This window comes from Carassius gibelio, chromosome B23 (genome assembly GCF_023724105.1).
Source record: "Carassius gibelio isolate Cgi1373 ecotype wild population from Czech Republic chromosome B23, carGib1.2-hapl.c, whole genome shotgun sequence".
Lineage (NCBI taxonomy): Eukaryota > Metazoa > Chordata > Actinopteri > Cypriniformes > Cyprinidae > Carassius > Carassius gibelio.
The window spans coordinates 15143651-15169926 of record NC_068418.1 but is presented as its reverse complement, the minus strand read 5'-3'; the positions used below and the strand labels follow the sequence as shown (position 1 = coordinate 15169926).

At 34.7% G+C, this 26276-nt stretch overlaps 1 protein-coding gene across 2 annotated transcripts in view; it reads left to right on the top strand.

The window, feature by feature from the left end:
- LOC128012110 (ephrin type-B receptor 2) overlaps positions 1–26076 on the top strand; it is a 56203-nt gene extending 30127 nt beyond the window's left edge. The window contains exons 4-16 of one of the 2 annotated variants that reach the window (XM_052595103.1): positions 8035–8190; positions 10621–10956; positions 15567–15691; positions 16098–16260; positions 17593–17701; positions 17854–17918; positions 18680–18793; positions 18990–19237; positions 20641–20856; positions 20958–21107; positions 21315–21508; positions 22394–22549; positions 22745–26076. In XM_052595103.1, coding sequence (XP_052451063.1) covers positions 8035–8190; positions 10621–10956; positions 15567–15691; positions 16098–16260; positions 17593–17701; positions 17854–17918; positions 18680–18793; positions 18990–19237; positions 20641–20856; positions 20958–21107; positions 21315–21508; positions 22394–22549; positions 22745–22853 — 2141 coding nt within the window. In that variant the 3' untranslated portion in view covers positions 22854–26076. Of the gene's footprint in view, positions 1–8034; positions 8191–10620; positions 10957–15566; positions 15692–16097; positions 16261–17592; positions 17702–17853; positions 17919–18670; positions 18794–18989; positions 19238–20640; positions 20857–20957; positions 21108–21314; positions 21509–22393; positions 22550–22744 lie in introns of both variants that reach the window. The other variant, XM_052595102.1, reaches the window with a different exon arrangement.
- Positions 26077–26276: the final 200 nt, after the last annotated feature.

Here is a 26276-nt window from a genome sequence, read left to right as displayed (position 1 = left end):
CGCAAAAACTCAAACGCAAATATAAAAAAAAGTTACCTCGCTCGCATGAGGTGGTTTTTCAGGCAATTTGTTTTGCACAAATATTTAATGGAAATGCGCCTAGTGAAATATTTAAACATCTTTAAAACATGATAAACTAACCGGGGAACAAAGAGAACAAAATATTAAGACCCCTTTGCATTTTGTTAAACATAATTTATTTGAAATGCAAAAAATGGTTAGATTTATTAAAAAAAGAAAGTTACCAATGACGTGAGGGGAAAAAATAATTTAAGATATATGATAAATATTTTGTTTTAAAGTGGTTTTGATATTTTTAAAGTAGAATAAGATCTTTACTTTAAAGGATCAGTCCACCAAAAGTGAACATTTGCTGATGTAGATGAGTATGTTTCTTCATTAGAACAAAATTGGAGAAATGTATTATTTTTTGTAAATTGATTGCATCACCAAATGTATCCTTTACAGTGAATGGGTGCCATCAGAATGAGAGTCCAAAGAGCTGATAAAGCTTGGTTAAATTAGTGCTCCAGTATTGCTGTCCACGGAATTTTGTTTAAAATACATTTTTGTGCAGTTCCCATTCATCTGCACAGCATCAATTCATCAAATGATGATTATTATAAGAGCATCATAACTGGGAATATATCCAGAAGTAAAGTGTAGACCTAGCACATTTTGAGGTTTTAAGCTGAGGTATTTCTGCAACTCAGCACTCAGAACTGTCTGCAAAATGTGGTGTTTTGACATAGAAAACATCAAGCTTTTGGGCATGTTTGACGTTACTTTTTCATAATTCATTTCCTGTATAGGGTGCAACAAAACAAACAGCATGTGCAAATAAAAGATTCTTTTAGTAGTTGTAATTGATTTTTGGTAGACGTCCTGCTATGCTAAGTGTTAACAAGCTTCTAGAAGCATCATTTGAGGCTCACTGTGGAGATTATTTATACATTCTTGAGATTAGCTCTTAGTTGTGTTTACTGACGGCTGGTGGCTGTTCTGCTCCAGCTCATCACATGCTGTCTGACTGTTTGTGACCGTACCGTCACTGGGACGATATTTCAGGTTCCTGCTGTGAGAGGCACTTAAAATACGAGATTATGTAGTCATTTTATTCTTGTTTGTTTATTTTTTGCTGAATGTATGTTCAGGACACAGTCTACATAAAATGTGTGACACAGTAAACTTTAATGCATTTACCAAGTTTTCCCCCCATTCTTTCTAATGAATAAATCTGTAATTGGAAAAGTGTGGAAAAAGAACCTTTCAGTGATCAGTCCTTCTTTGTTTAAAAAAAGATTATAATAATCTAAATAACATTTTTCTACTGTAAAGATAATTTTTCATGATAGAATGATTAAAGGTTCTTCATGGAACCATCACTGCCAATAAAGAACCTTTTTATTAATTATATTTTTAACCGTTCAAAAGTTTTGAAAGTTTTGACACTTTTTTTCATGGGTGGGTGCTTTTTATTTAACTCCTTTTGGACCGATGCATGCAACACCCGCTGAGTGGCATTAAACAGCTTGAAAGATCTGAGAAAATTTTTAATATAACTCAGACTGGATTCGTTTGAAAGAAAAAAGTTATATACACCCAGGATGCCCCTGGGGTGAGTAAAAAGCAACATAATTTCAATTTTTGGGTAAGCTAACCCTTTAATGTAGAGTAACTGTTAGCTTAGCTCATTACATTTTCCAAGTAGCTTGCCCAACATTGCATAAAACATATCTGAATGAAAGAGCAGGACGAGCTAAATGAGACGCAGATTCACTCTCTGCCAGACGAGCTAAATGAGGCGGCGCTTATGAACAGCAGTGATACAGTGTTTCCTGGGTTACCACTGTAAACAAAGTAGAGCTGCGCTTATGAAAACTACTTTAGTATGCATCGTTCAGAGGCAAGATGAAAAATAACATACCGTGTAAACTTTTCCAAAGACAGTCACTTCCCCTCAGAAATATATTCATATAAACTACCACTCCAATTGTATCGGGATTTGTTTGGCATCTCAACCGATTTGAATCGCCACATATTTTAAATGATTTTCAACCGGCTCATGGTTCATTGTTACATCCATATTAAGAAATCAACAAAAATACAACTGTTTTCAACATAATAAAAATGATAATTAGGCTATAAAAAAGGTTTCTGGGCAGCTAATCGGTATATTAGAATGATTTCTGAAGGATCATGTAACACTGAAGACTGCAGTAATGATGCTGAAAATTCAGCTTTACCACAAAAATAAATTATATATTTTAAAATAGAAAATAGTTATTTTAAAGTGTTTAATTTCACAGTTTTACTTTTTTTTTTACTAAATTAATATCAAATGAATGTTGCCTTGGTAAAATAAAAAAATATATATATTTTCAAAGTCTTACAAACCCTGAACTTTTGAACAGTTGTGTATACCCGGCTTTTTATTTTAGAAAGAGGGTCCCCTACAAGGGGAAGATCATATTTGGGGGTCCTTAGCAAAGTTTGAAATCCTAAACAAATTGAAGTACAGGACTGAGTTGTCAGTTTATTGTATATAATAGCGAAATGTGTGTTTGGTTGGAGAGTAAACTCCTCAAACACAAATTATGCTACTTCTTCTGGAGGCTTTATTAAAGCATGGATGCTCAAGGAAAAAGCTCATTACCTTAGTAATTCCTTAAATTTTTAATTCACCTTGATATATAGATGATGGGCAGTATAGCACAGATGAGCTCAGTCCTTCACCCCCATTAAACAAGTAAACTCCCCTGTGTGAATCCTGAGATGAGTTCAGCAGGTTGACGCGGCACCTCTAATGGATATTAATGTCTCTCCAAATGCCTGTTTTGCCAAGGAGGGTTATAGACACATCTGTGGTCTCAAGTTGGCCAAGAAAATTGTTGGAGAGGGCTTACAAAAGACTGCATCCATATCTTATACTGCATGAAATGATGTCTGTTAATGAAAAAGGTCCATGATGTCTCTGCATTGTCTGAGGAAGAATGGACCTTTTTCGTTCCTGCAGATTTAATTTCCTCACTGTCAACTGCCGTGATCTCAGGCTGTGGTTTTTCGGCTGAGCAACTTGTTTATGAAGCGATGAAGTGTGTGCAGATGGAGTCGTATAGTGTAAGCTTGATTCATCCTACTGATTGATAGAGATACAAAAAGTTTTACCATGAAAGCTACAAAATAGAGCATACTTGAGGTTCAGTCATTGCAACTGTGTTGTGGCTTAGCTGTCATGTTCTAAAAACATTTATTGTCGGTTGAGTTATGGAACTATTGATGTTTCCATGGTTTTATTTTTTATTTTTTTTGAATGAATGAATGAATGAATAAATCATTTTAAGTAAACGATTAATTCTCATTTAGTCACTATGCACTGACTCATAAGTCTCTCCTTTTTAATCATGTAACTACATGGTTTTTCCTACCCTAAAAGGCTGACAGTATCAGGCGTAGAAATGTGCCAGTATTCGGTAATGCGATATATCACGGTAATTAATATGAAAGATATTGTTATCGTGGGCACTTATAAATACCATGAATAATTATATATTGCAATTTATTCAGAATTTAGAATGCATTATAAGAATACTATTCCCATCAACTGGTCAAAATGCACAACACTGCTGTATGCTGCTTTAATGAGCGTGTGCTCTGATGTAAACAAGGACGCATGAGAAGCACATGGGGGAACGCATGAGAGAAGCACATTCTCTCTCTGACAGCAGATGGCGCTAAACTGCAGACAATGCAGCCCTTACCCTGAAAACCCCATAAATAAAGCAGCTGCACTACTTTCTAAAACATATTTAAATAATTTTAAATTGCCATTCAGATTTCTGAATTTGCTATGGTGTTCATCACAGCGCCAAATACTTAAATATTTAGACTTAATAGGCTATTCATTTTCAAACTTTTTATTTAGAGCTTCATTAGTTAACATTAGTTAATTCATTAGTTAACATAAACTGGCAATAAGTGATAAACAGTGATAAAAGAATTATCAATTAATCGCAAGAGGAATGTTTGATACCGGCATATCCCTAATCACAAGCAAGTAGCATTTGAGTGTGGACTGTGAATGAAGAAGAAATGCACTAAATGAGCCTGTGTTTCGAGTCTGTACAAGACTCTGAGTGGAAACACTTAACAAATTGGGACATCTCATTAGTAAGCGAAATGGACAAATTAGGACGTGTTGTTTGTTAATGAGTTGGCATTTTCGAGCTTGAACAAGTCTCGATTTGGAATGAACGAGAATCGGCTGAATGAAAGGGGTCATGTTGTTCATTAAGTGCGAAATATGAATCAGTCTTAGGTGGAAGAATTATCCTAGTTATTAAGATGATACACAAAGTAAATGATTCAAGGATGTTTTTAAAGTCTAGTTCATTTAATTAGGCTATTTTGTCATTTTCTATATAGAATTCCATGTAACCATCCTTTTAATAAAGGATAAGACACTCTTATGTGAATGATTCTGTGTTTTTGAAAGATTCTGTTTAGTCAGTTATTATTTAATGAGTCCGTAAGACTCAATCAGTCACTACCTACTGGAAATGCAGAACTCCAGAAAGTGATCACCATTTTTTCTGCCTGTGCAACTAAATTTTGTCAGCATTCGCACTGGCGCGACCACCGTGTTGTTCAACTCATAAGCACTGCCATTTCTGTTGCATTTGAGGAGTATCAAATGGCAAATTATTATTATTTTTTTTCGTTTTGAATGTTAACCACTTTTGATTCCATATAACTATAAACTATGGTATAAGTTCATCAGCATGCATTAATAAACCCCACGTTGTAGCTCAAAATAAATAAATAAATATTGCGACCAAATCATGTGCTAGTGTGACCAAATGAGAAAGTTAGTTGCAAAAGAGCAACCAGTGGGATGAATGAGTCTGGAGCCCTGTAATGATGTTATGTAAAGGAGAGGTCACAAATTTCTGCATAAAATTCTCAATGTGCACCATCAATAGTAAATTGATGTATGAAGCACTTCTCACACATAAATCACTTTCCTGAGTTTGCAGGTACCTATTGAAAACCACTGGATTTCACCAAGCAGCTAACAATGTGACTGCACCTTAAGACTCACTCAACACATATGTTAAATTATTTGATTGATTCATTTTCGCCGTTTTGTTCATTATATTACAACGATTTGTTCAGTGAATCCAAATCGCCACCAATCATGACATCTCCAAACGGAATTGCAAAAATGACTGGTTTTCAAACATGTTTCCCAAACACTCCACTCATCTTCCATTGGTCAGCCAAACAGATAGGCTGCCCCAGAAACTCATGCCATTGGATGAGGAACACCAGGCTGGTCTAGATTCTCAAACAAACCGTTTGTACTTTGAGAGAATCAACCTACGAATGCCTTAGTTATAGTTTTCCCTGCATTTTAAGACAATAAGGAATAAAGTACCTTAACATTGAGAAACTTACACACCTTCAAATTAGTGCGTTGGTGTTTAAGAGGCAAGAAAATGTCATTCACCAAAGGATAAACTGTTATATTGAGGCAATAAATTGTTTACTGTGATATCCCTGTTGTAAAATGTGCCTCATAAAAAAGCACAACTGCTCACAGGAATAAAGATAAACAGATCTGAAAGATTATTAAAAAAATGTACGGTGCCACAAAGGTCTTTAATCAATTTCTCCCAGAATTCCATTAGCACCTACTTAAATACTCCAGTCATGTACAGTACACGGCCCACACATCTAATATATCGGTGGGCTATTGTTCTGCTGTCGTTCTCCTTCTCACACGGCACGGTCCTATTGTGGAGCCCTGTGGTACCACAGATTTAATTCCACTCCTGTACACTGTCACTCACACCCACTCTGCCTCATTCAACTGTAACCAACACCTCATTCACCGCGTCCACCGCTCTAACTCACTCTGATGTGTGAGCGTGGAAGCCTTATATTCCTTCTGGCAGAAAGAGAATGTTCTGTCATCAATCATAGCCTGAAAGCGCCAGGCAAGAGTAATGTTTTACTGTCAAAGCCATTTGGGGTATTAGGCTAATAGAATGAGTTTCATTGTACTTCCTAGAACACACTTTGTTCTTGGTAAGTGTTGATTGCTTTGCACCTGCAGATGATATGCGACACGTATTACATTTACCCTCAGTCTTTGATTTATTCCCAGTTGGTGTCAGTAGGCTGTTTCTGTGTGGTACGAACGTTTGTATTATTATGAGCATTGTGGTTATTTTGGCCGACGGGCAGACGTGGCAGCTGTTGATCGATTTGGTGCGAGCAAATAAAGGATGCTGTCTGTCTCGCAGTCTGTGATTGGGAAATGATGCGAGTTTGGGTTTTGTTAAAATGCTGCATGGATTGAACATCATTCTGCAGTCGCATGACTGGATGGAGTAGTCTTCATTTTTAAGTGTACTCTAAATTATAAATATGGTAACGTCCCGGTTCACCAGAGACAGTTCCGGTTTCATGACGTACTGGATGTCCAGACTATTCACTAAAATGTAAATATATCAAAGGTCTTCCTGCTAGGATCAATAACTTTTAACAATTAAAGGGATAGTTCATCCAGAGATGTAAAATCTGACAATTACATGCTGATGTTACACTGAAAAAGAGTTACAGGCATTAAAGTTGACAAAAAATATTAACTGTTGAACATTAGTAATACATGTTTCTTGAGCAGCAAATCAGCATGGAATGATTTCTGAAGGATTACATGCAATTGAAGACTGATTGATGAAAATTCAGCTTTGCCATCATGGGAATAAATTATTATTTATTTTTAATGGTAGTGTACATAGACCATTAAATATGGCAGGTTATGTGTGAGAACCAATGAGGCAGACATTATATGATGTTTGATTTATCAGTCTAATGGATTCATTTCATGAATCCTCTATATCCTTTTTAGAGCTTGAAAGTTTTGGCTATCTTATCTGATATTGGTGGTGGTTCTCAACCAGATGACACTGAAGGGGGAAAAGCTTTTTTAATTTTTTTATTATGTTTTAAGTAGCACTTTTCATAATATGTATTGTTTTAGATGCTTTAAAGAAATAATAGACATTATGTTTGCTATTTTAATTCTTACAGCAAATCAGTTTGCAAGAACAGTTGTCATAATATATCACGCACTGGCTGCTGCTCCCAGTCATACTCTCAATGCTGGCAGACTGTCATGTTAGAAACTGGAGTAATGCCCAAAAACACTTTATGATTTTAATCATTTTATGATTTTTGATTTTAGTATGGTTATTTAATTTGCATTATTTAACTTTTTATTTTAATTATTATTAAACGAATTATGTTAATTACTATGAATTCTCATGTGGACATAAAAAAAAAAAAATATATATATATATATATATATATATATATTACATATATATATGTATAATATGTATAATATTTTATATAATATATATATATATATATATATATATATATATATATATATATATATATATATATATATATATATATATATATAATATGTATAATATTTTATATAATATATAAAATAAAATATGTATAATAATATAACAATAAATATATATTTTTTATTCATTTTTGTTATTTACTGTATATTTTATTCTTCATTTGAGAAAGAATTCTGAACAGCACAAGCATTTGCATTTTGTTTTCAGTAAAACTAGGCAGCAGGAAAAAAAAAAAAAAGTGTGCTGTGATTTAACAAGGTCTTGTGCCATTCAGCTCTTTGTATATCAAACAAAAGATTATCAGTGCGAGACCAAGCTTCAAAACTGCACAGGAGGCCCATCAGAAGTGATCATTGTGAGGGCTTTCACTTCCTACATTTCTCTTTGATTCCAAACAGAAATATAAAGATGGCTGTTTTATAAGAAAATGTGCTTCATGTGGGCAGACATGAATGAGTTAGAGTGATAATAATAAGCTCCAGACATTTATGTATGTGATACATCTTAAAACATGCTTATCAAATCAATTCCTAAATGAATAATTCTGATTTGCCATTTTCTGTTGTCTCTTTTTTGTTTTTTAATGCAGCATGTCCATTTGGGTCCTTCAAAGCATCTCAAGGGGACCAGCAGTGTCTCCAGTGTCCCATCAACAGCCGCACTACCAGCGAGGGTGCGACCAACTGTGTGTGCCGCAGTGGATACTACCGTGCAGACTCTGACCCTCTACAGATGCCCTGTACCAGTATGTCATTCTCTTATGCTATTTTATGTCATTTATGGTGGTTTTGACTCTCCTTTTTGGAAATCAGACGGGCTTTGATGTGGTCCACACAAACATCTAGTCAATTCTGATTATCTTCAAAGGATTCTCTCAGTACAGATAAGAACTAAGGATGCATGATATTCCATATTGGTTATGGTTTTCGGCCGATATTAGTGGTTTTTAATTATGAGTACTTCCTGATAATAAGATGTATTTCTTCATTAATATTTAATTGTTTTGCTCATTAACTGTAACACTCTAATTACTCAGTTAAAGTCAATCATTAGAAAAATATATAATTTAATTGTAAATCTCAACATTTCTTCATATGCTGTTATGTTCAACTGTAAGATTTAAATAGATTAATTGTATTTTTTTTACATAATAATATAAAAAAATAATATTCCAAATGTATTGATTATTGTGTATAAAATGAAAATAACGATCAAATTAGCAGACAGGTTCATTATTGGTGCACTTGTAGAAATGAAAAAAGTAAGGGCAATGAATTATATTATTTCACTAAAGCTACTATTTAATAATAATAATAATAATAATTTGAACTCTGATATTGTTTTTATTAATGATAAACTATATTTAAAAAAAATGTTTTGTAATAACAACAAAAACAACATCAACATATGATTGCTGTTATTTATATCTTTAATAAGTAAATAATAATAATATATCATTACAAAATAGATGGTAAGCAGTTTATTAAGATCCAATTTACCTTCAAGTCATTCTTTAATGCACCGGGGTTAAAATATACATTTGAAATTAAAATAAGTTTTAGAATTGAGTTGATACTATTTTCTATTTAGTATCAGGTTCAGTCACAAAGTAGCAGTCATTTTGACACCCCTACTTTAAAACATCATTTACATCAGCACTGGAGACTCGTTTTGTACACATTCTTGAAGTCTTTTGTCTTTTCATTTTTCCATGCGGTTGCCCTTTTTAGAGCTTCAGTTAAGTGCAGCAAAAAGAAAATGAGTGTGCAACTCACTGAACATTCATTCAGTGCTGTAACTCAGTGAGCAGCGAGATTGGCCCGATGGGATTTGCATAATGCTCTGTTCTTTTGGGGAGGCTGGGCCTGTGTGAATGCTGCAGTAGTGCTCTATGCTGTCAGTAATCTGAACTGCTGCACTGGGTCCAGAAGAGAGGGAGGAGAACATTCTTCCCTTTCACTCTTGTTTTACATTACAATGAACCACTTCTCTTTTCATCTCTTGTCATTATGAAATTATTACTTTAATGTGGCTTGTTGGAAAGCGGAGATTACTTTGATCCAGTTTCTTTTTTAAAAGAGCAGTGATAATAGGCTAATGAATAAGTGAAAGTCAGATCATAAAGACACAAGACAGAGCAGTTCGAATGTGCTCGAGTCAGCAGCCCAGCAGAATATGAGGGGGGAAAATCCATGTGGAGAGTTACTTTACATCACATAGGCCTAATTTAGGGACAATTTACTGTAGGTGGGGTATTGTTGTGACTTGATAATGAGATTACATTTTATGGGGGTCACTCGGGCTGCCTAATATTGGAAAAAACTCACATTGCAATATTTTGTTTTTCTACAATATATATTGTGATGTGAAAAAAAAAAAAACACACCAGATGACCTGAATAGCTCTATAAAAATCAATTATTGGTGTGTTTTTTGTAGGTGAGTAAATCAGTATAAATATTAACAAATTGCAAGCATAGATAAATATAACAGAACAAAGATGCAAATTAAAGGAACAGCATTTTTCAGGTAAGTCTAACAGTATTCAGGTACAGAAACTAATGAATCAATTGTAAAATAACACTGCGGAGTCTTTGTATAAATTAAATCTAATAATTTTGTTAATGCTGCAAAATTTTCTTACACATCCATTTTCTTTCTCAATTGTTTTCCTTCACCTAAGCCATAAGTATCTGTGTTTACAAGGATACTTGCAGAGACATGCATTTGGACATGATTTTGCACATATGTGTCATTAAACGGAAGTGAACGGATTCAGAGTTATATGACAAATCCCAGACGGTTCATTTCTGTTTCTATTTCCTATTTATGATGCACTCACACACAGTTCAGATGATTTTAATGGTCACTTTGTCACGTCCTTTCTAAACAGACTTTAGCAGCGTGACACGGCAGATGTCGTGTCCGGTGACATTTTGTCTGTGTGTGAGCAAAGATAACAATCAGTATAAATATAATGTTCAGTATATTAAGCATGTGACTATCGGGGATGCGCACATCACGATATCAATGCTAAAAACGATATATCGTGCAGCCCTAGGGGTCACATACTTTTTCTTGCAACCCCTAGCTATTTCTAGCCTGGTTTTAATTAAACTCCTGTCCCAATAAGACGTGAACTTGCTGATGAGGCAGTGTGGTTTGACTTTCCGCAGCGGTTCCGTCTGCACCCCAGAGAGTGATTTCTAGTGTGAACGAGACTTCCCTGCGGCTGGAGTGGGATCCGCCGAAAGAGAGCGGAGGCCGGGAGGATGTGGTCTATAACATCATCTGCAAGAGCTGCGGTTCGGGTCGAGGAGCCTGCACTCGCTGCGGTGACAATGTGCAGTTTGTGCCCCGCCAACTGGGCCTGACCGATCCCCGGGTCCACATCAGTGACCTGCTGGCCCACACGCAGTACACCTTTGAGATCCAGGCTGTGAATGGAGTGTCTGACCAGAGTCCCTTCTCACCTCAGTTCACCGCTGTCAACATCACCACAAACCAGGCCGGTAAGACAGCAGTAAACACAGGTAACAGTTTGAGACACCGCAGATGATTTTTCCACTCATAATATTTAATATAACTTGTTGGGGGTTGGATACGACCTTGAATTACACAAGCTTTTGTGTTGCCGGGCAACTTTTCTAGAATTTAGTATAAGGATATATGATTTTTACTGTGAGATTAGTTCAGGGGTCTGCAAACATTTTAATGTCATGGACCTTCCCATATCCTTCCTAAAATATTAAATGTAAATGTGCAAAGAGCTGTTCATATTTTATTTAATAAATAAATCCAATATGTATAAAATATGTTTGAAACTAAATATTTATATATTATATTAGTATAATTATATAATATTTAAATAGTAATATTTTTTATATTCTATTGCTATGATATTATACTGTATTATACTATATATTATACTATATATTAAAATATATATTATTACATTTAATAAAAATGTGTGTTTATATATATATATCCACAGGGAAGTCTCGTTCTCACTAGAAATCACTATATAGGTTTTTTTTGTGGAAACCATGCAATTACACATTGTTTTCTTATGTAATATTTTACAGCTAATATTTAGAATAAAATGGTTAATACTATCAAATTTGGTAAAATTTTACTTGGTTTTTATTATTACTTTTTTATTCATTCATTTATTTACATTTTTATGTAGCAACACCACCTAAGAAATGTGTCTAGTGTGTAGTCAGTTGATGCCAAAACCAGCTTAACTATTTAGACCCTTTATAAAAAATGAGTTGTCTAGCTGTCTATTCAGGCAGCCCACCGCCCCGGTTTGAAAATATGCAATTTTGCACATCACCAGACTGTAGTTACAGACAAGTATCCCTGTGAGTCTCACTGTTCACGTTGCCAAGTTCTCTTCTTTTTTTTTTTCAACCGAAAGCTGCTGTGAGTGTCTTCAGTTTTATAGGACACCATCATGATAGTGATGTGTTTGCATCTTTTTATCTTCACCTGATCGAATTTCTAATGTTCCCTCAATTTTTATCTGAGAACTGAAATCAAGTCCACAACACTCGTCATATTGCTTTGTACAGGGATTTTAAACGCCAGTCAAAAAGAGCCAGTTCAAAAGGAACATAATAGTGTTTAATAGAGCATTTTAATGAGAGCTGTGCCCCCGGCTGTGCTGCAGTGAACTCACTGGCCCTATCACTGGAGGCTGGGGCTCCACCGGTGTGCCTGTCAGTCCACATTACCGCTTCACTGCTGCCATTAAAAGACAAAAATCCACCTCACACCACCCGCGTCCCCCCAAACACACAGAGAGAGAGGGACAATGACAGGACCGGCTGCTCAGCCAGAGCCCAAACGTGAGCTCAACAGCTACGGGGTTTACAAAGCACTCAGGAACTATAATTGTCCTCCCACACTCATGGATTTATTAATAATGTTGCTCTGAGAAACTTACAAGCGAATGGTTTTTATAAAATACAGGATGTCCACATCAAATAAGTAAAAACGGTATAAGAAAATAACAAATGGTGGTTTAGCCTCAGGGTAGGAATTTCGAAAAGAATAATAAAAAAAAACATTAGGCGTATACTATTCCCATTAATGTTTTCAAGTCTTTAATACTTTGTTTTAAGCTGCTATCAACTAGAAAATGACTTTGTCATTTGCCGCAGTGGAAATTCTTGTGGAGGAAAGAATGATTCTGAGATCCATTTCGGATGGAAATGCTCGTAATCTGTTCCTTTTTTTCTCCTCCAGAATACCACAAGGACATATGAATTTATGTTTTTCACCGAGAGTACTACTTGTATTTCTCATAAATTGCAGTCAAAGAGAGCAGCGGAATGATGAAGTACCACTTACTGCAGACTCTTTGGAAAACCAATCACCTCATCAAACCAAGAGAACTTATTTTCATATATAATGACTTGCTCTTTTTTATAGATGCATACCTGTGGTGGATTCTCTCCAGACGTTCTGGAGTTTCTTGAATTTTATAAAACTGCATTTCCTTGAAAACACTGTGGTCTATTAAAGAACAATGGCTACTTAGAATGAACAAGATTCAAAGGTTAATAGCTAATAGTTTTTGTTGTTTTTTAAACACTACCATTCAAAAACTCATTTTGTAAGAAATGAATACTGTTATTAAGCAGGGACACATCAAATTGATAAAAATGTTATGTAAAAACATAATCTTACAGAAGATTTTTATTTCAGATAAATGCTGTTATTTTGAAGAATTTATTTACTGTTTTCACCAAAAATGTTAGGCCGCACAACTTTTTTTTAAAACAATGATAGTAATAAATGTTTCTTGAGCAGCAAATCAGAATATTAGAATTTCTGAAGGATCATGTGGCACTAAAAACTGAAAATTCAGCTTTTCCATCATAGGAATAAAAAGGTTTCAAAAAGGACCAAAAAATTTCAATAAAGAGGGCCATACAACTTGTGCACTAGTCAAGTTTTCTTAAGCCGTATGATAGTTTGTGTGATGGAAAGACTGAAGACTGGTCACCATTCATTTTGGATTGAGAAAAGAGCGGCTTGAACATTTCATGAAACTTCTGTTTTTTGTTTTGCCGAAGAAAGTAAGTCATACAGGTTTCAAAAGACACAAGTGTGAATAAATGATGGCTTATCTTTAATATTTTCCTAGTCTAGTCCTGTCATCAACAACAAATTATGGGGTCAAAAAGTTCCATGCGCCTGAGGAACTGAATTTTGTGATTGTTTGAAAAGGTTCGTCTTCTTATTTGGAGTGTTAGTCTAATCACATCTGTCTTTCCGAGTGTTGTTTGGATGAATCTCTCCAACATACACAATGGCACGCTCGACTTCTCAACAATCCCATCCTCCTCACACACCATCCCATCATTCAGTGCAGTAAATCAAGACACAGGGTCTGTTCTGCCCGTTGAAACTAGCACATGGAAAAAAACTTAATCAAAGCTCAGGATCGAAGTTTACAGAGAAACTAAATAGCACAAGACATATTTTTTTTACACAAACATTGTGTGCTTAATATTCCTGAGCTCTGATCGACAACAGAGAGAGCAGAACATCCTGAGGCCTCGAGCTCTCTAAGCAATCAACCATCAACTTTATGCCAACTATAAATACAAAGTATAAAACCTCTTTCTTTGGGCTTAACAGCCATAATTATACAGAAATGGCACACGTGGAAGAGTATCAGTGTCGTTTATTTGACCAATTTATTTTGAAACAAGATTCATATTGTCTTAAAATGCTCAGATATTGCCTTACCTATTATATTTTATCACGCATGTCTAGGGAATCAGTATTTGGCATATAAACAAGCCCAAGCAAACCCTGTTCAAGGCATCGATTGGCTTTAAGGCACCGTGATTTGTTTGATCTTTAAACCACGAGTGCAGTTTTACCAGCAGCCATAGTCTTTGCCGGCTTTCACACTTGTCTTTTTGCTTCTTTAAGCTTGTAAATGATAATGTAGTGTTACATGGGCTTCCAGAGTCTTTCTTTTAGTAGTCAGCCTGAAGCTGCAGTTGATATAATGGCTCCTCTATATCCAAAACTGCACTGATGCCAGAGGACTGAGTGCAATGCATAGGAGCTCCAGAACTGTAGACGTTATAGCTGGTCTTTGTTGGAAATGCTGTTGTGCTTGGGGAGAGATTTATATGCTGCTGCAGTGCTTTCCAAATGTCAAAAACTGTGAACCCTCTAGATTCTTTATCTAAACCAGAGGTCTCTACACTACCGTTTAAGAGTTTAGGGTGTGTAAGATTTTTTAAATTTTTAAGAATCTTGTATGTGCACCAGGGCAACATTAATTTGATCAGAAAACACAATACAATAAAAACAGTATATATATATATATATATATATATATATATATATATATATATATATATATATACAGTATATATATATATATATATATATATATATATATATAGATATAGATATAGATATATATACAGTATATATATATATGTATATCTATATATATATATATATATATATATATGTATATATATAGATATAGATATAGATATAGATATAGATATAGATATATATATATACAGTATATATATATATATATATATATATATATATATATGTATATCTATCTATATATATATATATATATATATATATATATATATATATATATACATACATACAGTATATATATATATGCAGTTTATTCCTGGGATGGAAAAGCTGAATTTTCAGCATCATCATTCCAGTCTTCAGTGTCACATGATGATCTAAGATGCTGATTTATTATTTTGTTATATTATAACGGTCTTTACTCTCACTTTCCCCCAATTAAAGGTATCTTTGATAAATAAATATATATACTTATTAAAACAAACAAGATTTTCAGGAACAGATTTAATGAATTAATAGTTTTTAACTAACTTTTGATCTATTAAGGATTATGCAATGTATTAATTATAATGTTCTTAATTATTTTTTTTCCGTGATTCTGTGTGGTGATTTAAACCTCTCAAATGCAATCCTTATTATGAACCTAGTTTTCATGTAAAGACTCTCAGATGAACTCCCACAATTAATGTATCCAGCAATATTTATTTCTCATGTAATTGTTTCCTTTTTCTCATCCTCTCTACAGCTCCATCTGCTGTGTCAATCATGCATCAGGTCAGTCGAACTGTGGACAGTATCACATTGTCCTGGTCCCAACCAGACCAGCCCAATGGAGTCATTTTGGACTATGAGCTACAATATTATGGGAAGGTAATAAGTCATCAAGTTCAACTGAGGTCAACTTCACAAAATAATTCAATTAAATACACTACATGAATAGATCATATTAGTTTAACACATAACACTCAAATACATTTCAAGAGTGTCTGAGAAGTTCTGTATTTCTGGATATCCTGTTATTCTAATTAAATTGTTAATGTAGACCCACAAAATGTATTTAGCAGACTTCCATTTTGCTTATTTAAATTAACTTGCAATTAAATTGTGATTAAAAAGTTCAAATACTGTGTTACATTAACATAATTTTAATTAACTAAATGGATCAAGCAGCAAAACCAAAAGAATTGCAACTGAATCACTGACATTCTAAAATGTGAATGACTAAATTTGATTTTAATTGCTTCTGTATGTTTTTATTTTTTTGGTTCAAATGTAGAATACGGCAGGGTCTAACTCCTCTGTACTGCGGAGTCAGACTAATACAGCAGTTATCCGTGGCCTGAAGCCAGGGACCATCTACGTGTTCCAGGTGCGGGCCAGAACAGTGGCGGGCTTTGGACGTTTAAGTGGGAAGATGTACTTCCAAACAATGACTGAAGGTATTGGACTTTAACAGATGTTTGGCACTACACACGTTTATTTTGCTCTTTTACTTTCCCAATTAACAGTCTAATTTTTCAGATGCTACAATCTGGCAAAACCTGCTTTCTGGTCTCTTAAATAGCTTTAACCGTAGTCTCCTGGACCACAATTTTAGATCTATGTGACAAGGGCAAAGCAAGAAACATGAGCCGGTGACCAAGCCATCGCAGCATTTTTCTCAATAATAATCTTAGATATGTAGCCACATTCCCTTTCAATGAATGGAAACATTTGACAGCAAGGAGCACTTTGCTACTTGGAAACACATTTGTTTGTGTTTAGCTGGCATTAGAAAATTCTGTGGCATGTCTGACAAAATCCAGAAAGTGACTGTTGACAAATTATTATTATTAAGATGTCACACATGTAAAAAGTGTTGACAGTCAATTGTTGAAGATGAATCAACAGCTTAAGGAGGTTTGTCAGCCAATCAGAACCAAGACTTCAACAATACTGTGATATAAAATGTGGAAACAAAAATATTTGAGACAAATTGAGTCAATTTTCTGTGTACATTACCATTCAAAAGTTTAGGGTCAGTAAGAAAGCGTTTGAAAGAAATATTTTATTCAGCAAGGATGAATTACATGGATCAAAAGTGACAGTTAACACATTTATAATGTTAAATGGGTCATCAGATGTTGATATGATTTTTTTAGTGTCTTAATGAAAAGTCTATAACATACTTTAGTTACAATTTCTCAATGGTAGTGTAAAACGGCACCATTTTTAACCTGTCAAAAACAGCTCTGTTCACCTGCAAACCGTTGTGGTGCATTTCCCTTTAAATGCTAATGAGCTCTGCTCACCCCGCCCCTCTCTTCTGTGGGGTGGCGGGTAGTGCTCTGAGAGACTGTAAACTTTAGCTGCATTCATCGTGAAACTGGCAAACTGGCAAATTATTAGAAAAGGCGATATGCTAAATTCATTAACATTTCTGGAGGTGAAGCTGGATCACGATTGATTCACTCGAACATAGACACATTTAGGTAGAACAGGGGCAACAATTAAACATTTAACACCTTAAACATTTGAATGGTAGTATATTGTGTGTGTTTTTCATCTTTGTGCAAACATTTAGATTGATAAAAGCATTTTAAATGATAGCTTTCATATTTAAAGTGTGCAGTTCTGTTGCAAAACCTGAAATGTCCTTGGCTAAAGCAGGACATGTTTTAGTACAGACAGTATGCAAAGAGACATTTTTCCACCAAAATAAATGCTATAGCCTTTTTTAAGATTAGAAATCACAAAGGCACAAGAACTGATCTGATTTTGTACATCTGAAGAGGAGTACAGCTCCAGCCTGCAGGAGAAACTGCCCCTCATAATCGGCTCTGCTGCTGCTGGTGTTGTTTTTCTCATCGCTGTGGTTGTGCTCGTTATCGTCTGTAATCGGTGAGTCTGTTGCTTACCATGATCTGGAATAGATTACACAAAACTGAACAGATGTTTGATTTTACTCTGTCTCTTATAAACTTTGAAATAGTGTTTCAAAATAGCCCCCTTTTTTCTGACTTTTTCTTCTTTTCCTGTCGGGGCCTCATCAGGAGAGGAAGTGACAGGACTGAATCTGAATACACTGACAAGCTTCAGCATTACACCAGCGGCCACAGTGAGTAAACCATTCAGTGACTTTATAATATTTCATTTGTGCTTATAATATTTACTTGATCTTTTTAAACAAGGCTCAGGTCAATAAAGGAAAACAGCAGCCCGTTGCACAGCACATATAAACATAACATTTAAACCGCAGCATAACTCTACTTACAATTTGAAGATTTTACCACACAACACCACACTTGCACTGTATTGAAATGGTCCATGTGGTATTGATAAAATCGACTAGTTGACTCAGCATGTGCTGTACATGCACAAACCATAATTAATTTTCACTTCATCTCCTCTCCCAAAAGCACTTAAATGCTCAGAATACTCCAGATTTATTATTTATTTTGTTTGCCATATGAGTCTGTGTCATTGATGGGTATTATAATATTGACTGATAATTTAATTAGATAAATATTCATCACTGATTATTGACATATGAAAAACTTTTATTTTAAACTTTTTGTCAAGTCAATGTATACTTAAATTTCAAACTATTGTACAAGTCTTGTGGCATGTATTGGTTGTGAAGATATAAGCACAATTTATATATACTGTATATACATATAAGAATGTAATTATGATAAAATAAGAAAATAAAATGACCTTGTACATTTGTGTTAAGTTTGTGATCTGATTTTCAAGTGAAATTATATGGTGTTTTATATCCCGTCTTTAAAGAAACATAGATATGCCATTTTTACAGTATAGGCAATATGTTTATGTTGCATACACTGCAGCTCCTGTTTCTTTTCCAAGTGTCTCCAGGAATGAAGATCTATATTGATCCTTTCACATACGAGGATCCCAATGAGGCAGTGCGCGAGTTCGCCAAAGAAATAGACGTGACCTGTGTGAAAATCGAGCAGGTCATTGGTGCAGGTGAATGTCACTTTTCACTTAAATTAGGAATATTTTAATATGCATTATAGAGTGCTGATTTGCAGTCTAACCAACATCTTTGCATCTCATCTAGTTAGTCGAGTGCAAATTATTGTTAAAGGAGCAACAAAGTTTTAGTAAACCAGGCTGCTAAATTTAATTATTTCCATCTAATTGAATTCTAAATGGCCTTTAGGTGAGTTTGGAGAGGTATGCAGCGGTAATCTCAGGCTTCCTGGGAAGAGGGAGATTCTGGTGGCCATTAAGACTCTGAAATCAGGCTACACTGAGAAGCAGCGGCGGGACTTCCTGAGCGAAGCCAGCATCATGGGCCAGTTTGACCACCCCAACATCATCCACCTGGAAGGAGTGGTGACCAAGAGCACTCCAGTAATGATCATCACTGAATTCATGGAGAACGGATCACTGGACTCCTTCCTTCGGGTACGTTTCAGTGTTGCTGCAAGAAAATAACCACAGCAACATACGCTGGTATTTTGTAAGTTGTCTTGGACTTACTGACATCTAGTGGTGTGGAAGCAGTATCATGCAGAAAGAAATTTCAGCTACCGATGCCGTTTTCGAAATGCTCATTTCTCAGTTCACCATCATTAATAAAGTAAAACTGTCCAATGGCTGTAAAATTCGTCTGTTTAGTTCATCTTAACCAAAAGGTGACCCGCTCCATGTAGAATATAATCGATTTTATGATATGGCTATTTTAACAATACATGAATGTAAACATTTACTCTTTTTTTTTTTCTAAAGCAATATTTACACTGCAGTTCAAATGTTTGTGATCAGTAAGATTTGTTTTAAATGTTTTATTTGGGAAAGACGTTTTTTATACCAAGGCAACATTTATTGGATCACAAAATACAGTAAAAGCAGTAATATTATAAAATATTATTATTATTCACAATAACACCCTAGCAACCGCATAGCAGCACCCATCCCAAGTACCCTAGCAACCACATAGCAATACCTTAGCAACCACCCCAGGTACACTACAAACACCCTTAGCAACCACCCTGGAAGCCATCCCGTTCAAACTTTAATCTTTAAAACTATTTCATATACATGTATTTCAAACTACTTCAAACTGAAAAACTTCAAGAGTCAAGTTTTACAAACTTTCTGGCTAGGATTTTTCAAGCCAACTTAAAGTTTTCCTACGGACTTTACTATCTAGTTTACAACAATTGTTTTCTATTTTGATATATTTTACAATTTAATTTATTAATTTGATAGCAAAGCTAAATCTTCAGCATTATTACTCCGGTCTTTAGAGTCACATGAATACATGAAACTGAATGGAAAGTAAAAAAAAATAAAAAAAATAAAAAAATCTTTATAGAAAACATTATAAATATCTTTACTATCGCTTTTGATAATGCATCCTTGCTGAAAAAATTATTATTTGTACAACCTAAGAAATCTATTAAACCCAAACGTTTGCTGCACATGCCGTTTAATCATGATTACGTTACATTGGGTTTAAACTTTGTAGATTTTTGGCAACTAATAAAAAAATAAAAAAAATGTACCCACACATTGCCCTAAAACCAATTTATTTAAGATTTTTATTTCACAGTGTGTGATGGCACTTGTCCTTGTGCTGCTTTTAACTGACCCAGGATCCCACTGGGCAAGGCACAGATGTGTCTGCCGAGAGGCACAGCTGGACTGAAGTCCAGATGTTTCGCCACAAGATTGACACAAGCTCACAGAACAAAGATATTTTGTTAGGAAGGCTGATTTCAAAAGAAACATATGTGTATCCTCCGTCTTAAACACATAATTTTATAATTTTTTAATATTTCTGTATTCTTTGTATGACATCTCAGCAAAACGATGGCCAGTTCACTGTCATCCAGTTGGTTGGCATGCTGCGTGGCATTGCAGCTGGCATGAAGTACCTCTGTGACATGAACTACGTACATCGTGATCTGGCTGCCCGCAACATCCTGGTTAACAGCAATCTAGTCTGCAAAGTATCCGATTTTGGGCTTTCTCGCTTTTTGGAAGATGACACGTCAGATCCTACATACACAAGTGCCCTGGTGAGTGTGTGTTTAACGGGTCATGTGACCTAATGCTATGTGGAAACACCTAGTACTTTATCCCGATGAAATATTCCTAACTGAATTCAATGTCCTCACAGGGAGGGAAAATTCCAATACGATGGACTGCTCCCGAGGCCATTCAATACAGGAAGTTCACATCCTCGAGTGATGTGTGGAGCTATGGCATCGTAATGTGGGAGGTTATGTCCTATGGAGAGCGACCTTACTGGGACATGAGCAATCAAGATGTATGAAATCAATTCTTATGTATTGATGACTAGAGATGATAGTTTTCATCATGAAGAGCTGTATAAGGATGTCCCCTAGTGGACAAGCAATGTCATTAAACACCAAATGAAAGTGCATACAATAAGATGTGTATATAAAATGTTAATTGTATTGTTATATTGATGTATTATTAAGTATGCTTAATAAGTAATTGTTCTTCCCGTCAGGTAATAAATGCTATCGAGCAGGATTATAGGTTACCTCCTCCTATGGACTGTCCAAATGCACTGCACCAGCTAATGTTGGACTGCTGGCAGAAGGACAGAAACAACCGGCCGAAGTTCAATCAGATTGTTAACACTCTGGATAAGATGATCCGTAATCCTGGCAGCCTGAAGGCCACCACCCCTCTCTCTTCGGGGTAAGAGATTTTATTCTGGGTCAACAACTGGTTCATTCATTCTATAATTATTTAAAAAAAGGTTTATTTTCAGTATTTTATTTTTTAAGTTTAATTAATCAAAATTTATTTTAAGTTAAGATATAGTGTTTATCCAGAAAATGACAAATTTATAATTTTTTTTACATTAAATTAAATATTCAATTGAATTACCTCTGTTTTATTTTTATTTAGTATATTATTTAAAAGCCCATGCTATGTGTACTGTGTTAAGCTAACTGAGACTTGATATAGCACTTCTATATCATTGCTCTTTTTGTTGTTTTTGATTGCTTCCACTGTCCTCATTTGTAAGTCGCTTTGGATAAAAGCGTCTGCTAAATTACTAAATGTAAATGTAATGTAAGAATGCTTAATTTTTGTTAAAATTTTTAATGTACACTATCATCCACAAGTTTGGGGTTCAGTAAGATTTGATTTGTATATTGAATTTGATTGAATATTTTAAGGAAGCAAAAAGTGACTGTAAAGACACTTACTATGTTAAAATTATATTTAAAATAAGTGTTCTTTTAAACTTTCTATAAAAAAAACTTTCTTCTTTCTTGAGCAGCATATTAGAATGATTTCTGAAGGATTCAGTGACACTGAAAACTGGAGGAATGGCTGGTGAAAATTCAGCTTTGCATCACAGGAATAAATTACATTGTAAAATATATTATAATAAAAAACGGTTATTTTAAATGGTATTAATATTTAACAGTATTGCTGTTTTGAGTGCATGTTACAGATGTAGTTTGTCATTTTTAATTTGTTCAACTGGGTCAGGTGGTGTTAGATGTTTTTTTTTATATAATTTAGCACAAGTCCCATGTAGTGATGTTGAAATCTATGGGTGCTTTACAGCGTACATCTACCTCTGCTGGACCGCAGCACACCAGACTTCTCCAGCTTCAGCACAGTGGATGAATGGCTGGACGCTATCAAAATGGGCCAGTACAAAGAGAACTTTGCCAATGAAGACCTCACTACCTTTGAAGCCGTGTCTCAGATGACTATGGAGTATGTTTTCGCTATATTCCACACAGCTCGACAGATTAACATCCATCATATTCATTACTAAGTTACAGAACCAGATGCTATAGCCACCAAAAACCTATTACCGTAAATCTGATGGATAGTCTTGTCTGCTTAGATCATTCTTTGACTGTGACATTGTGCAGTCGCTTCTCTAACGCCCCTTTTCTGTCCTCACAGTGACATTCTGAGGGTGGGAGTCACACTAGCAGGCCACCAGAAGAAGATTCTCAACAGTGTGCAGATGATGCGAGCCCAAATGAACCAGATCCAGTCAGTGGAGGTTTGACTCTTAAGAGTGGAGGATGGGACCAGCCTGTGCACACCAGACCCCTGTGGACCTTCTCACAGAAAGACGCCCCCCTCAGCGAGCCCTCTGTCCAGAGCCCAGCAGTAGTCACTTTCTCTAGGGATGATCAAGAACAGATCCCCGCAAGACCGCTTTGGTCTCGATACTACACCAGCACACTGAAGGCAACCTGTAGTCTTTCCAATGGCCAAAATGATCCATAGATGTCATTCTGGCTACATTTACATGCAGGTCCATATTCCAGTATTATCTCTGACTTTGCAGTATTTCTATTCTATGAAACCACATAAAAGCCTCTCATGTTGGTATATCTATTATGCATTTCTAATTTAAGGTGGCGGCTTTGTTAAATATAAAAAAAGAATTGCCTTTTTTATGTAAATTCCTTGCTCTAAGATGCTTTATCTGTTGTTACATTATGAAATGTGCTATCGGTTACCTGCTCGATAACTGTTTTTGCTAAAGTTCATTAGTTCCTAAATCAACAAGTGAATGTATTTCTGAGCACCTTCTGGGTCCATTAAAAAAAGCATTTAAAAAGTGCACCCATTAACATTGAAATATTACAAGAAGATTCACAGAATAAGAATAAAATGCAGTCACCTTTTTATGAAAGTGTTATATTGTCAGAGCATTTCCATATGCGGAATAAAAGGGTTGAAAAGGTTGTTCATGCATGTAAATGTAGCCACTTGCACATTATTTTGACTGTTAGTTTTTTTGGGTAAATCTGCAAACTCATTAAATGAGATCAATTTTGATTATATACAGTACAGCCCCTTTACTCTTTGAAATGATTTGGTTCTCAAATCTAAATCATATCCACCAGATATGTATTGACAGGATCATTTAAAATGTAATCTTTTGTTTTGGTGTGCATCTGAAATGGACTATGGACTAATAGCAAGAAAAAAAGAAGAAACAATTATACATGTGTGATGCTCATGTATGATGAGGAATGATCCATGTGATGGATCTTGTGCTGGCAGAATTTGCCAATATGGTGACTATTATAGAACTATGTGAATAGTAGGCGAAGCAACCAGTACTGGTTCAGTATGTTTTTATTTTGTTTGTTTTTTTGTACAAAGTAATGTGATATTTTTTATTTTCTTCATGAGTTTTATTTATTTGTTTTATACTTTATAACACCATTGCATTCTAGTTAACCATATAATCTTGCACCAGTGTTGTGCTACAGATGTTCTTGTCACATATCGAAAGCACTTCCTGTGCTGATTTCCTCACAGAGCCTGCCAACAGAATATAATAGAGGTGCATGCCCTTAGTGTTCATTTTTCATCAGATGTCATGTTTTGAAAAAACAGTTTCTTGTATGTATGTATATGTATACATATATAATTATGTGTGTGTTTGTATATATATATACATACATACATACATGCCGGCACTTCGCAAATAGGGTGCAATTTGTTGTCTAATTACTTTTTTTTTTTTTTTTTTTTAAGCATTAGAGGCACTAAACCAATTTTTTTGGTTTAAGAATTATTAAATGTTTGACAAGCTATTATCTAACATACGATTAGCATGAAAGTAACTAGGTTTGAACACTGGAAATATGGATTTGGCCTGTCTAACTTCATTTTCGGGCTTTTTTGCACCCTGTTTGTAGAAGTTTTGCTGTCTATATGAAATAGTATTAAATTCTTGCCACACCTGAAGCACTGCACTCACAAAAAGCAGCTTAGGAAATTAAAAAATTAGATGAAAAGAGAGAGACCTAATGAAAAGACTTAAAGTCTGCTTTTATTGAAAGATATGTTTTATGAATTATGAATTTTAACATCAATTTGCGCTCTTATTTGTACAGTTTTGTGCAGTTTATCTGAATTTTAGTGGTGTGGCAAAGGTCATTTTGACAGCCTGAGCTTGGACTAAGTGAAAACTTCACTGACCACCCTTTTTTTTTTTTTTTTTTTTTACAATTTTAACGTTTGACACAATGAACTTCATGACATATTCATAATTATTGTAAAGTATTTTGCAAAATACATGCTTGCTTGTTTGTTGTTTTCAGTATATACAGTGTTGGTTAATAAGCAGTTCTAGTCTGTTGCTCTTCCTGGAGCACAAATATAGTTGTTGAGTTGACACTTTTGACACTGTGACACCGTCTCTATAAAGTGAATGTGCTTCCTATCAACTTGTTGACTGGTCTTCCGCATCTAAACACTTTACACTTGTATAGAAATACTCTTGTTGACTTTCTTAATAAGTTTGAATCTCACATATTTTTTGCTCTTTCTGACTGGCATACTAACTTTTAATGTGAGACAGGGTGCTTTGTCCATTGTAAAGCTTTGCCTGACAAACTCAGAACTGTTAATGTGCTGCAATATTTAGGTAAGTATGCCCATATCTATATTCCATGCTTTTTTTTTTTTTTTTTTTTTTTTTTTTTTTTTTTACATTAAATTGCTGTTTTCTTTTTTTCAAAGTGTTGGGCAAATTTTAACTAAATCTAAACTAACATTGTTAACAACATCATTTATTACTGCAAAACCGTTTCTTCTTTCCCTTTTAAAAGAAGTTTTAACAATTCACAAAAGCATCAGGAATCAAATTCATAAAGGGAATAAAAATAATAATTTCAGGCTCAGTAGACTGACAATGTGATTTTTATTTTTATTTTTTCAAAATATGTCATTACCATTATGACAGAACATAAGGTTGTATGAAAAGAATGTACATATGTTCATATATTAGAAAATACCTTTATGTATAACTTTTTTTATACCAATTCTAATTGTAATGTGGCCATTTTTGTTTCTGTTTCACTCTCTATTCAATAAAAGATCCATTTCTTTGTGGTAAACATATGACTGTGGATTAGGCCATGTACACGCATGCAATAATATGCAGTCACTTTCATTGACATTAACCCATCATTCACGCACACACACACACACACACACACACACACTGTACTGTCCACCATGACCACTGTGAGTGAAGCAGGAGGCTCTGGATTTTGTATAAATGTAAATTTTCTGTAACCCTGTGAATGATGTTGCAGTTAAATAACTTGTAGTATTGCTATTGGTTTATTTTCTATGAAAGAACATTTGTGGCCCATTATGTTTTTCTTCAATAAAATATTGAGCAAGGGTCAGTGTCATGACTCATGTTATAAGTGTTTTATTTTTTTATAGAATGATTCTAAAGTCTAAATGATTTTTTTGTGCTGTTGTATTGCTCCAGACCACCAGGGGGAGATGTAGGCTGCAAAATGAGCTCTGTTTATAAGAAGCACATCTACTGTAGCAGCACAACTACAGGAGAAATCACAAAATGTGAAAAAGTAATATATAAAAAATGGTTCAAATTTTTTTTTGAAAGTTTGATTTTATGCTTTCTATGATTTTTTGTTTTGTTTTTATT